Source organism: Convolutriloba macropyga, chromosome 3, assembly GCF_964194025.1.
Source record: "Convolutriloba macropyga chromosome 3, txConMacr16.3, whole genome shotgun sequence".
Taxonomy (NCBI): Eukaryota; Metazoa; Xenacoelomorpha; order Acoela; family Convolutidae; genus Convolutriloba; species Convolutriloba macropyga.
In genome coordinates, this window is record NC_134470.1 from 16958071 (window position 1) to 16971834 (window position 13764).

At 33.6% G+C, this 13764-nt stretch overlaps 1 protein-coding gene across 1 annotated transcript in view; it reads left to right on the plus strand.

Annotated features, from left to right (window-relative positions):
- The first annotated feature begins 3090 nt into the window (after positions 1 to 3090).
- LOC142336905 (ras-related protein Rap-2a-like) overlaps positions 3091 to 13764 on the plus strand; it is a 40562-nt gene continuing 29888 nt past the window's right edge. The window contains exon 1 of the mRNA XM_075385883.1: positions 3091 to 4535. Within this exon, the coding sequence (XP_075241998.1) occupies positions 4485 to 4535 (51 nt within the window). The 5' untranslated portion in view covers positions 3091 to 4484. The remainder of the gene's footprint in view (positions 4536 to 13764) is intronic.

Below are 13764 nucleotides of genomic sequence, written 5' to 3' on the forward strand. Positions count from 1 at the left end.
CATCGTTTAAGTTATTGCAAGCTCTTAACTGAATTAGAACACTTGTACCACTGGGTTATTGTAAAATGAAACTCTCTGTGCATTCTTTTTTTACACGGTTATCAAATCAAAACAAAAGAACACCGACTGGTTGAAACGTTTTCTGCGAATATCACAAAAAACATGTTTGCAGTCGGTATTTGATTAACTTTTCTGGTTTTCTCGCAAATTCATTATCAGTTGTCATTCGTTATTTGCGAATATCACAAAGTTCAAACGACTGGAAATGAATCTCGAGCTGTAAACAACTAATCTGCGTATATCGCAAGACTTTTGTTCCTCCTGATGTTCTATTAACTATTAAAAAATTATGTCCAGCTTTAGGATGCGAATATCGCGAGCACTAAGGCGGCACATTCTAAAGTTTAATAAAAATAACCTCAATTGAAAAAAAAAAGAAAAAAAGAGGAAAAAAAAGCCTAGCCGAAAAAAGACAGGTTGCGTTTATTGCAGCTAGTAGCTAGTGGAAGGCACTACATGTCACATTTAAATTATTCATGAGTCATTTTTCTATAATGAAGTGAAGTACTGATACTGGATAGAAATCAAAGTTACAGCTTCAAATTTTCAAATTATTATAAACAAAAATTATTGAACTTTAGAAATGTGGCAGGGTTTTTCCAGTTTAGTATTTGCTCTGCTTTTTTCATTTCAGGAAAATAGTTTTCTTGTTTGTTTGGTGTTACCGTTCGATAGTAATTAGTGCCAAACTTTGGTTTTTCTCTGGCCGGGTCTCTCAACACGGCATTTATGACTTTATTGAGGTCGTTGACATAGTTAACGGGTTGGAACGAAGTTTCTTTTTGAGAATTCTGGACCATTACGGATAATGCACAGTTTTTAGTGAATGTAATCATGTCCATCTTTTTAGCTTCACTGTTGATTTGCGCTTCATGCTTTGGTAGCCTCTCGTTGATATACATGTTCAAATTGTTCAGTGGGCTCTTCAACTTTTTCAATTTCCTTTTGGCCCCAAATACTCGATCATTTTCGTTAAAATACACGAACTTGCATATTATTGAGTCAGGGCAAACATGTGACCCCGTGCCAGGAAGAATATGGCAGGCTTTTATTCGGTCCTCCCGCAGTTTGATTCCAAGATAATTATTAAAAAAATTAAAGTTTTTTTAAGCACATTCCGTTGATCTTTTCAATGGAATGGTGGATTACAAATGATCACACAGTCTTTGCTAGTATAACGTTCTTGTGCTCTCAAGCGATTGCTCATCTCTTGGTGCTTTTTTTCCAACTCTTGAATTTTTAATTCCTGATTCTTATCAGTTTCGACCAGACCAACAACAATTTTTGATAGTTCATCAAAAGCTTTTTTTGACAGTTTTGTATCACCACTCATACCTGATGTGTCGCTTGCAAAATTACTTGAAGATTCTCCAATGTCCATCACTTGACGTTGTTACCACACTCAATTTTGTAAATAATGCACCTAAATTAACAAATAAATGGTAAAAGTGTTCGAAAAAAAATCACTCAAAATTCATATTTTTTGTTGTAACTGAGATATAATGCAACTTTATAGTATATGTTATAGGATATAAGTTGAAATTGACGTAAGCAATGGTTTGTTTTCTACTGCGTAAGCTTCAAAGATAGAACGAAAGAAGAATCGACTGTTTGCTGCGTTGCTCTTTTTGTGTCTGCACTCATATACCATAGAAGCAGTTTGGGTTTATTACTGACCTCTAAAATTATACTAATTTCTTCTAGCGACGATATGCAAAGTCTCATTTTTCTTGATAGAACATGAGATGCTGGAGCATGATTCTTTTTTTAGCTTGCACTTCATATTAAAACCTGACACGCCTTGATAAGATCTCGTTAAATTATCCAATTTTTATGAAACATATTCAACAATATTGCAAGTGTGTACATATCTTGACGTTTTCTACTAAATATCTTATCTCGAGTTTGTGTCAATGGCAAGCTTACACTCAAGTAATTGTACTTAAAATATTCGTCCCCAAAAATTTTTAATTTTCTTGAAAGTTTGTTAACTTCTTTTGTTTTTTCTCCATTCAACAATTTTTGTATTGTACACTTTGAGTGGAGTTTTCTGAGCTCATTTTCAAGGATTTTGTCTCGCCAAGTCCTCTACTCAGGTGCTAATTGTACTCCAGTTTCATTCATCCGGGGAAGAATTCTGTTAAGGTTTTCTTTGACGTCAAAATTTTCAACCCAGTTATCCATTAACAAAGGGCGAATTCTGTGTCCTGAGTTGGTATCATATGTTAATTGCAAACACCAATCGAGCATTTTCACGTCTGGCTTTATGCTCCCAAAATTGAATTTCCAAGTCTGGCTATTGTTTGGACGCCCCGCCCTTCTTTCCTCATCGCCAGATATGCAATTTGTGCTAATAGAACCCCCCTCCCCTCTGATTCAGAGAAGGTGACTGGAAGGATTAGATTTTGCAACCAACCCACTCCAGTCCATGGCACAAGTTGAGTGCATTTCCACAAATTTTAATATGAGTCCTCGCGCCAGAATTTATTAAATCGAAGAGACCACAAAGAGCCCTCTTAACCTGGTTTATAACTTATTTATAAGTTGAGGTAATTGAGATCTGCATGAATGTAAACAAAAACAACCACCCTTCTCTATTTTCCTAGTTAGCTTTTTAGCTCTAATCAACTAGACCCCCCTTTCCCCCCATACTCGCCCTTTCTCTTACCCTCTATCCCCTATCAAAGTAGCCAGGGTTCCCTACCGTTGTGGTTATCTTTTTCCCTATTGCACTCATGAAAACAAAATGTCTATTCTTTCCCATTCGTGTCTTCATTCATATTTTTCCATCTTCAATTTTCTTCAGCTATCTCTCCTTTCTTTAAGATTGATTAAGTAACAAGAAGAGCTATCCTTTGTTTTGTTACATTTGATAAACTAACTCAGTTATTTTTCTCTATTTCTCTATCCCTCTCTAAATATATATAAATTAATGCAACCAATCAAATTCACCTTAATAAGAGGCGCTAGTCTTATTGGAGCTAAAAAGCCGCGCGGCCAAAGTAAATTTTTAAAGCTTCACTCTTTCAATATTGAACGTGCGAGCGATTGTCTTGTATTTCGTCACTTCTTACTTCTCATCATAAAAACAGTGCATAAGAGAAAAAAAACGAAATTATGTTGAAACATACAAGCATAGTTGTGGTTGGCCACGCTTTCCATTCTTTTTAAAAAGATAGGCGATTAATCTTGTATACATGCTTGGAAGCCATTGATGGTCTATGGTAGTGGTGGTGTATATCTTTAGAGAGAAGGAACATTTGCAAGCTTAGCTTTATTTGCCTTATCACCGATTTGATATGAATTATTCCATTGTTTAAGCTGTTTTAATCAACACTATTAATCCCCCCACACAAATATATTTATACTACCTCTTTTGCCTACTTCCTACTTACGGTATCTCTCTCTCTTTTTGCTCCCTTTCTGGTAACCGTGAAGGTATCACTGTTCATACCTATTGTTTATTTTTGTTTATTGTTGTTTACCTCTGCTCTTTTTTCTTCATATCGTGGTGTGTCTTCTATATGTGTGAATAAATAACACCATGGCGTGTATAGCGATCATCTTTAGATCACACCTCCCCCCTTGTTGTTGTTGTTGATTTGTTTGTTGTTGACGCTAGAGGCTACAAAGTGGAACAAGCGTCTGACGACCACGATTATAACTGTTAAGTAGCCTAGTCGCCATAAATTCCACAAATTACGTCCACAAATTCTAGTCCTAACATAGATATATACATATATATGTATGTATAGACTGACATAATACCATCAGTTACCTGTAAAACACCACAAGTGCCGAGACAGTACATTCTTAACTATCCCCCCTACAAACATACGTTCATAAATACTAAATTCATTCACGCATTCATTTATTAATCTCCTTTCTCTTCAACTTACTTATTATATATCTCACTATTATCCACAACAAAAATCCAGACCAACATCAACACCAACGAGGACAACAACAACACCGGTCCTCCCAGACCTTTCTGAATAACACGTTGCCCTGGGGAACCAAAAAACGAGAAAAGAAAATAAGAAAGAAAAGAAGAATAATAATCACATAGGTCTGTTCAACACCCAATGACAGCTAGTTAGCAGCTTATTCGACAACCAAGTCCTGCAAAAAACATTTCACTTCGTTGCTAACCTTTAATTTCGCGAGTTCACATCATTTTCTACTTTGGCAACGTTAAAAATTATTAGTTATAATTGTGTTATACCACCTATTATAGGCGAAAGTGAATTGTGTTAATTATATTCCAACTATTATCTTTTCCCGATTTCAACACAAATCTGGACAATAATTGCAAATATTTGTTAATCACTTCATTTTTCCATTGAACATTATTTTAATTTTTTTGGTGGAGTTTTCGAGTCTTAGCCAGTTTGGATTGAAAGTGGGTTCTTGTGGGTTCAAAAATGTCTGACAACATAATCACTCTTCGCCTCGTCTTCTTCGGCAGCTCTAAGGTCAGAAATCAATACTGTTTTGGACTGATGTCAGAAAAACTTATCCAAATCAATATCCAGAACAAAATTTTCTACTATTTCTTAATTTATGGCACACAGCGACAATATTTATGTCCCAAAACTGATATTATTAATCGAAAGGTAGAGGTAATATTAATATCTCAAATATAGTAAATATATGATGCCTCTAGAAAATTTCATTTTGGTATCATTCAAGCTTTGAGGAACTTCAGAAATTTGAAACATAATAACACGACGGTTCTTGCGAGCAGGATCGGATCCCAAAATGTTGCAACATAAACCTGAAAATTCTTAAAAGAATTCTAAAATAAAGTAAACGTTTTCTATGTGGAGAATGTTTCTTTGAATGTTTTCAGGGCAACAAGAAAAGTTAGTTAAAACTTGAATATTCGTTAGAAAAAATTTTGTACGCTGACTTTGAATATACTGTCTGCTGAAAGCAAAATGGTCAAAGCTTTATATTGAAACTATGTTTTCTGACTCAATTAGGTAAATATTTTTAAAATTATTTACAACATATTGTTTTGCACTATTGACGCTTTTTATGACTATTTCAACACGAGTGATCTTAATATGTTCATTGCACAAAAGTTTTTTGGAAGCAATTTTTTTGAGTTGAAATTACATTTTTTACTGCCGCATTTCAAAGAACATAAACGAAACGAATTTTTTTTCTTCAAAAAAGAACCTTTTGGCAAACATTCTGAATTTTATTTTTTTCCGAAAAAAATTGGTTCAGTTCATGTTTAAACTTTTAGCCAATTGAAAGCATTTTTGATAACGCTGGAAAACTAAATTGAATAGTTTTTAAACAAAGAAAAAGTTGTTTTAAATCAACTTTCTAAGTTTAGAATTTGTCAACATTTTCCAAACTTTAGGCCATAATATAAGTTTTATGTGGTTCCATACAATTTTCAAATGGACTTTTTAACAAGAAGCGGAAAACCCCACTTTTACAAAACGATTTAACCAGGATTCGCAACAATGGTAAGATTTTGATAGCTGTTATGAGAAACTTAGTGTAATTTTGTACACGAAATTTACTTTTCTCTGCAGTTTATAATTTATTGCTTTTTTTTAGCTGGTACAATATTTTTTGGCCTCAATGTCTTTTAAAAAACGGTATTTGAACTTCTTAGTAATCAGAAAATTCCTTAATTGAACAAGACGGCGGCGCGTGCGAGTCTGTGCGTAGCACAGAATGTTCAATTATACCTCTCAAGGTCGCAAAAACAACTTTTCAAATCAGTCAGAGGAAACTGTTGGGAGAAACCGAAGGCAACTCAAATGCATTGGAGAAAATTTTTGCTCAGCTCAAACCAAAAGTATGACGTCTGACAAAAACGAAAACTCTTTAACACATTCTAGAAACATAAGTGCAGTACAATTCGAGGGAAGGAGACACAGAAAAACCATACAACGACTATAATTACACGCTAACACCAACACAACAATAAACCAACACAACAGCCAACCAACAACGATCAACCAACACAATAAACAACACACACACAAATACAAAGCCCATCACCAAAAAAAATTGTTTTTATATTTCCATTTTGGTAATTTGTCAATGCTCAAATTTAAAAAAAAAAATTGGTGACGTTTTGAGGCTTGTATCGGTAAAAATAATTTTAACACTGAACATTGATATGGGATTTTTTGAAGTTCTTCAAAAAATTTATCATTTTTGCTGTTTCACAAGCATAATAGACAATTGAGTTTTTATAATCCCACCGACCTGTTATCATCAAAAATTAAATCAAAAGGTTTTCATTGTGAACATATTTGAAGCTGAAGTTGTAGCAAATATTAAGTGTTTTCTGACACTTTTGCACTCTACCTCTATGTATGTATAAAATTTAAAGAAACTAATGCTCTCGAACTAACTTTCAATGTCTTTCTCTCTCCCTCTCACAAACACAAGATACAACATACAAACACGCACACATACATTCACCCACACAAGCCTACGCATACACATAAATACAAACAGACAAATAAAAACACCAACTCCACAAAAGAAATTTAGATGCGTTATCGTTCATGTTTGTCTCAAAAGTTTTCCATCAAAATTTTTGGTAGAAACATCACTTCCTGAGGCAATTTTATCGGAATCGTAAAGATGACATCAAAAATTTGAAGCAAAACATTTTGATTTTTTCCAAAATTCTTTTTCGTTTTTGATGTTTGTTGCTTATAGAAGAGATTTTAGAAAAAAAACTTATGGATGTTTAATCTTAATTTCTTATTATTTTTTATTTCTGAGACTATTTACACTCCTCATCTAATTGTATCTAACATTAAAGGAACGTTGGAAGATGTCCATGATATTTTTTATTCTGTAGCGTTGACGAATATTTGTTTTCTAAAAGTTTTAATTTTTGACCCTTCCTTTCTTCGAAATGGTTTTTTTAAGACATAGGAAATTATAATAGTTTTTATTTGAAATGAAAAAGGAATAAAATTTTTCTATCGATCATCTAAAAAAACTGCGTTACTGATATGAGGAGTCTTGCAACCAATAAAGTTTTTTGGTTTTCGTTTTTCATAATCGCCTAACGACTGGATATGATCAGTTAGAAGAGCAATTTCAAAAAACAGAGGTGAGAAACAATTTTCTTCTAATTTGCAAAAGCGATATGAATATTGGTATTAAATTTTACAACCTGGCATTTTAAGAAATGTCTAACACTATATTTCTTTTCTATTCTATGATACTCATAATACTAGAGATGATGAGTTTGAAAGATCTGCTTTGACAATATAAAGAATTCACATATAAAAGATAGGAAAAGATTTCCATATATTTTTTCCAGTAATGCTTTTGTTGGATTTGATGTTCAATTAATGATACCATTTGTTTTTATGCTTTTAAAATTACTGAAATGGTTAGTTCTGATGAAGAGATGTTTGCAAAAAACTCTACGATTTATACAAGAATACTTTTTCTGCTTTCAATTTACACTTTTAATGTTGATTTTTGCTACTTTGAGAGCTCTGATTCACCTGAAGTATTCGCTTTTTCTAAACAATAATTTCAGCACAAAAAATAGTTTGTACAATAGTTTTAACGAGCAGAAAACAGAGAGATGATTGAAAGAAATATTAAAACAAAATCTTTGAGAACAAAAACAAGTTAATTTATTTTTCATTTCTTGGAAAATTTTGGTCAAGTTTTTCCAAGTTTTAATTGTAAAGTTTGGAACTGAAAAAGATTTCGGGTGGCAAATCTAACTAAATTTACTAAAAGTTTTTCAATTTGTTTTTCTCTCAAATTTAAATCTGTCGCAATATCAGGCTCGCTTATATATTCCCCACTCTGGAAAGACTTTTGGGAACAATTATTATATTTTTTCAGTAGATGATTGCGGCTGATGCTAACTTTTTTGCTTAACTAAGTTGTAGAAATAATTTATTGCAACAACATATTGCTTCACAGGTTTACTAAAAGCAACAAATAATTTTATACAATTTTTAATGCCTAATGTTTTTTATATGATTATTTAGACAAAACTATTAATAGTCTACTTGCTACACCTCTGAACAATAAATCTTAATTAGACGAACAAGTACAATATAATTAAAAATTTAAAACAAATTAGAAGCAAAGCATTTGAACTTTGCTGAGAATTCAGATTAGTTTGAGCAGTTTTATATGATAGGTCCCTTCCAGTAACTTAAATCATTGGTAGGATCTAAGCAAAATTTGCTTTTCGATCTATCAAACTTGCGGAACTAGCAAAATCTCATATAGTTGTTTTTATTAGCTTTCAGTCAATGATGAATCCGAGAAAATACAAAAACAAGTCCTTTAATTTTTTCCCACTGCTTGCATTTTTGTTGGCAAGATGTTCTCTGGAACTGAAGAAATACCTATTTTAATCGATTGTTTCATATTTGAAAAATATTGGTCATGTAAATAAAATGACTTCATCATTATTTGGCTACTCATCATCGTTTGGGGAGTGATTTCCAGGATCATGCTAACATAGTAAATCAGCGCTGACTCCCACTAATTTTTTCCCACTGCTTGCATTTTTGTTGGCAAGATGTTCTCTGGAACTGAAGAAATACCTATTTTAATCGATTGTTTCATATTTGAAAAATATTGGTCATGTAAATAAAATGACTTCATCATTATTTGGCTACTAAATTTTCATCGCTTTTCTTGATTTTTTCCGTTTTTAGTACCCTTTTTTTGACGAAGTTCATCTCAAACTGTTTTTGAACTGCAATTTATGGCGGGAAAATATTGATTTGATTTAAATTGACTGAAACTCTTGTGTCCAAGTAGTGTAAAAATTTGTTTTCTGATACATTTCGTTTCCGTCACACATATGTGAAAGTGAATGAATTTGAAACCTTAAAAAGTGTAAGTGGAAGTTAATGGAAAACAAGATGTGCCTATGTGTATTTGTTCATGCTACTCACGTTTGGGGAGTGATTTCCAGGATCATGCTAACATAGTAAATCAGCGCTGACTCCCACTAATTTTTTCCCACTGCTTGCATTTTTGTTGGCAAGATGTTCTCTGGAACTGAAGAAATACCTATTTTAATCGATTGTTTCATATTTGAAAAATATTGGTCATGTAAATAAAATGACTTCATCATTATTTGGCTACTAAATTTTCATCGCTTTTCTTGATTTTTTCCGTTTTTAGTACCCTTTTTTTGACGAAGTTCATCTCAAACTGTTTTTGAACTGCAATTTATGGCGGGAAAATATTGATTTGATTTAAATTGACTGAAACTCTTGTGTCCAAGTAGCTGTGATGATATGTTAATAGAGAAAATCAATATATTTTTTTCTCTGAAAAACAGATCAGTAGTTTATCCCTTTTTTTAAATATTTCTTAGAGGCAATATACAAAAAAGCCATTGAATCGCTAGGAATGCAAATCCATTACATATTGCAGATCAAGGAAATAATGTATCTGGCTTTGATTTTTTTTTGTGTTTTGTCAGGACACTTATGGGCTAAAATTTTAACTGGTGTTAGAGACACCTCCGGACTTATTCATTAATAGTTCATGAAAAAAAATGTATTTAAATCAAAGATTTTTTGTATTTTTCACATGTCTGTATTTAATTTTTCATGTGGATCACTCTGGTCAAAGATATAAGCGGAAACGCGCTCAATTTTTTGCAGCTTTTAATGAAACGCCTTTAGGTAAGTTTACCTAACGTGTTTTAGTTAAGTACGTTTGCAACTCCAAAAAATTTGTTTTCTGATACATTTCGTTTCCGTCACACATATGTGAAAGTGAATGAATTTGAAACCTTAAAAAGTGTAAGTGGAAGTTAATGGAAAACAAGATGTGCCTATGTGTATTTGTTCATGCTACTCACGTTTGGGGAGTGATTTCCAGGATCATGCTAACATAGTAAATCAGCGCTGACTCATTGTAATTCTCAGTTTGTGTTTTTCACTATGAAAAGATTATGATCACGTCATTTATTACTTTGTTCAGATTAAAAATCATTGTGTTGGGACTGGTGTTGTTTTCATTCAGCTAAAACAGCGTTGTCAGTATGGTGTTTTCGTTGAGCTAAAACTAAGGCATTCATTCGAAATTGCCTTATAATCAAATAAACACCAAAAAAAATCCTAAATTTAAGCTAAAAACTAAAACTTGGCTGGTTCCAAGCACTCTGCATGTATGTACTGGTTATGGCGGCTTTTTTTTCGAAGGTTTATACGTTACTTGCAAGGTTTTAAGATTTTAAGTCATTGTCATGCTCAAAAAGTGCATCGTACAGAGTTGTAATTTCTTAAAAAAAAATTTCATATTTTTTCATGATTTTCCTATGTACATCATTCGAATCAAAGCCACAGGTACTCAGTACATTTTCTGAAAATAGTATATATGAGACTTATACTGCACATCATGAGTAGCAAGATGCTCTTAGGATCAACTGATACAGTAGTAGGCCGACGATATACAATTGGAATACAACGTTTCAGTACTGATATGCTACGGGACTAGGGTCCGGGTCATTTGATTAAGATCACGCTTTTCCATTAGTCAATAAAATGCGTTTATTAAAAACTTCTGAAAAATTGATATTCAGGAGTCTAAAAACATTCTTTTATCATTCTGAATTTCACAGTTCAAGAAATGCAGTTTTCTTTCCGGAACCGAACTACAAGTGTAAACCAGTACTGGCTGATTATAAACGCATGTCTCCCATATAATACATTTTGCTCGCTCATATTACTTTTGATACTCAAATCTAATTGAATACGATAAAGAATGAAAATATCAGACAAAAATTTGGGTAAATTTCTCATGATCAATTTTTTTCACCTTTTTGTATGTTTGTGTTTGTTCAGCATGATATCCAACAAATATCCAAGCACCACTCCTGCTATTTGTGATTAATTATTCGCTTTGTTCTTTGTCCTACTTCAATTCGCTCAGTTGTCAATCGATTATCGGTTACCAGCCTACGACCTCCTTTGATATAGTACAACTTTCGGAAAAGCTTCACAGCGAACAGTTTTTGGTGCTTCCCTCCTTAGGTCCACCCCCCCCACCCGCACCCTAAATATGATTTACCCCCCCCCACCCCCAACCCCATTATGGTATAAATCTGGTAATTGGTGGCTATACGTTACATGCGCACCAAGCTGGTGTGAAGTGGAGGGGGCTATAAAGAGAAAGACCCCAATTTTGCTTTCATAAACCTGTGTGAACAAACAAAGCTGCTTGCTTTTGCATTAATAATGGTATTTGCATAGCCTGATAAAAAATAAGAGGTGGGAGTAGCCATTACAATTGATATATGCTATCATAAACATGTTGAAATATCAATTATAGATGGTGATATTGATGGTCCATAATAGAGGGGGGAAGGTACTTGCTATAAAACAGTTCAGAATTTCTTTTAGTTCTCAAAATTGGAGGTCACAAATTTTTCATTGATTTTGTCCAGGCGTGGTATAGAAAACGGCAGACTGTATATGTAAATCTTCTGTTGGCCAGACATAATAAACGCTGCTTTTATGACAATGCAGTACATCATTAATCTTCTATTATAGAGGTCACGTTAGAAAGATACACATATAGCCTGCAATTCACCCAGCTAGAAGGGTTAAAATCACAGGTGTCATTTACTGTCAAAGCTAATTTGTTCACTTCTCTTTACCCCTCCCCCTCCCCTCCCTCTACCCAACCCCCCTTTAATTTTCCCTATTCTCATTCTCATCCTTCCCCTCAAATGATCACTCAATTATTTGCTATCCCATTATCCCCCTTCCCTTGGGTTCACACTCGCGCACGCGTACGTTCGTACCAGAGACACTCAATTGCTATTCCAAATGACATACATCAAATATTGCACCCCATATTTCTCAAAGCGCAACCTAGTTTTTAGTCCTTCTTATGCGCGTACGATGACAACACATGGTTCAAATGCACATTAGTCGCCAACTTGTTTTCAAAAAATTGTGTCGAGACTTAATTCGCATTTGATAAATTCAAAATAGATCAAGGGTTTCTTTCTCTATACTTTCTGCGGTTTTTTGTATACAAAGAGAGAGAAATAGTTAAGATGATACAATGGTGCTGAATTCAGCCCTGGTTGATGTAGAGGTTGAACCAGTAATTTTTTTTTGGAAGTAAAGATATTTCACAATTAGCAATTTTGATTTCTGCACTTGTGTTTAAACAAGTTTTGAGATGCTGTTTTTCTGAAAACTTTTAAGGTAGATGTGCAGCTAAATTTACCTTAATTTTGTCCTTGCAGGTAAATTTGTGTAGGTGAAATGCAGGTAAATCTGTGCAGGAGGACGGCATGAATCTTTCAGGTAATTTCACCTGAAATTGCAGTTTCGTTCATGTACCGTTCAGGTAGCGTGCAGGAATGCCAAACCACGTGCGCAGTTCAGGCAAATTTACCTGCAGTTTTAATTAATTTTACCTACACATTTTTAGTGTGCATTTATATCAATGCAATTTCTTGAAAACAAAATTAAACTTTTCCTGAAGTGCACCGAATGCTGAAAAGTTGCAGTGGTATTTAACCTCAATCTTCAGTTTTTGCTTCTCTTCTACTGTGTCGTTGATACTTACGAAACTTTAGCAACAATTTTTTTTTTGATACTGGTCAAAATTTAAAAAGTTACATGCTTACAAAGATAGGAGTGCGCTATAATATACATGAACACGATATGCGATGACGTGAATATATGCTCAAAATGCGCTGAAGTTATGAACGTGTCCTCGAGAGTTTTCAACGCAGTTTTAACAATTATAAAAGCTCTCAAAAGCCCTAACAACTTATGAGATCTCCGAAGTTATTTGATTTCTTTGGAAAAATATATTAAATGTTTCTTTTAAAACAGTGTAAATTTTCGTAGGATTTGATTTTTGTCATCGTTTTATGAAAAGTATTGATTTGGAAAAAAAGATTTTGAAAAACGTTTAGAGGAGAAATCATTCTGGAATTTTCTAGGGACATTTTACTGTATGTTAAATTTCTCGAAGCATTTTTCTATGATGATGTTTAAGGAATCGATGATATCTCAAATTGCAGGTTGCAGCTCAAATGTTCGCCATATCTCATGCTCGTTTAAAAATGACGACGTCTCCTAGTTATATTTGTTTCTCAAGAGTGTTAAATTTTTAACAACGCATGAAAAACAAAACTTTTTGTCGGTATAGAGCTTTGGTGTGAGTTATTACTAGCTGTAACTAACCTATCAGTTGCACGCAAATTTCTGTTGCAAAGTTTTCCAATTTTAGAACCACAGATCGAGTTAATAAATGATATACCACAAAAGAGAAATGAATGTTTGCAATGGACCGTAGTTTAAGGGAATGTTTTCAAAACTATGTGAAATTCAAATCAAAGACGACTTCAGTTTTTGCTCGACAATTTTTGCTATCTGTCATTTTTGCCAAATTGAATTAGTAATTGTTTCCTTGGTTGACAATTTCTTGATCTGATTGAAGTCTACTGTTTAATTTGCCTAGGCTAGGGTGAGAAATAATATGCCGTATAATGGATAATGGAGAAAGCAAACTTGACACGCACACACACACACACACACACACACACACACACACACACACACACACACACACACACACACACACACAAACAAACATACACGAACGCACACACTGACACACAAACACACACATACACACACACACACACGCACACACACACACACACACACACACACACTCACACAC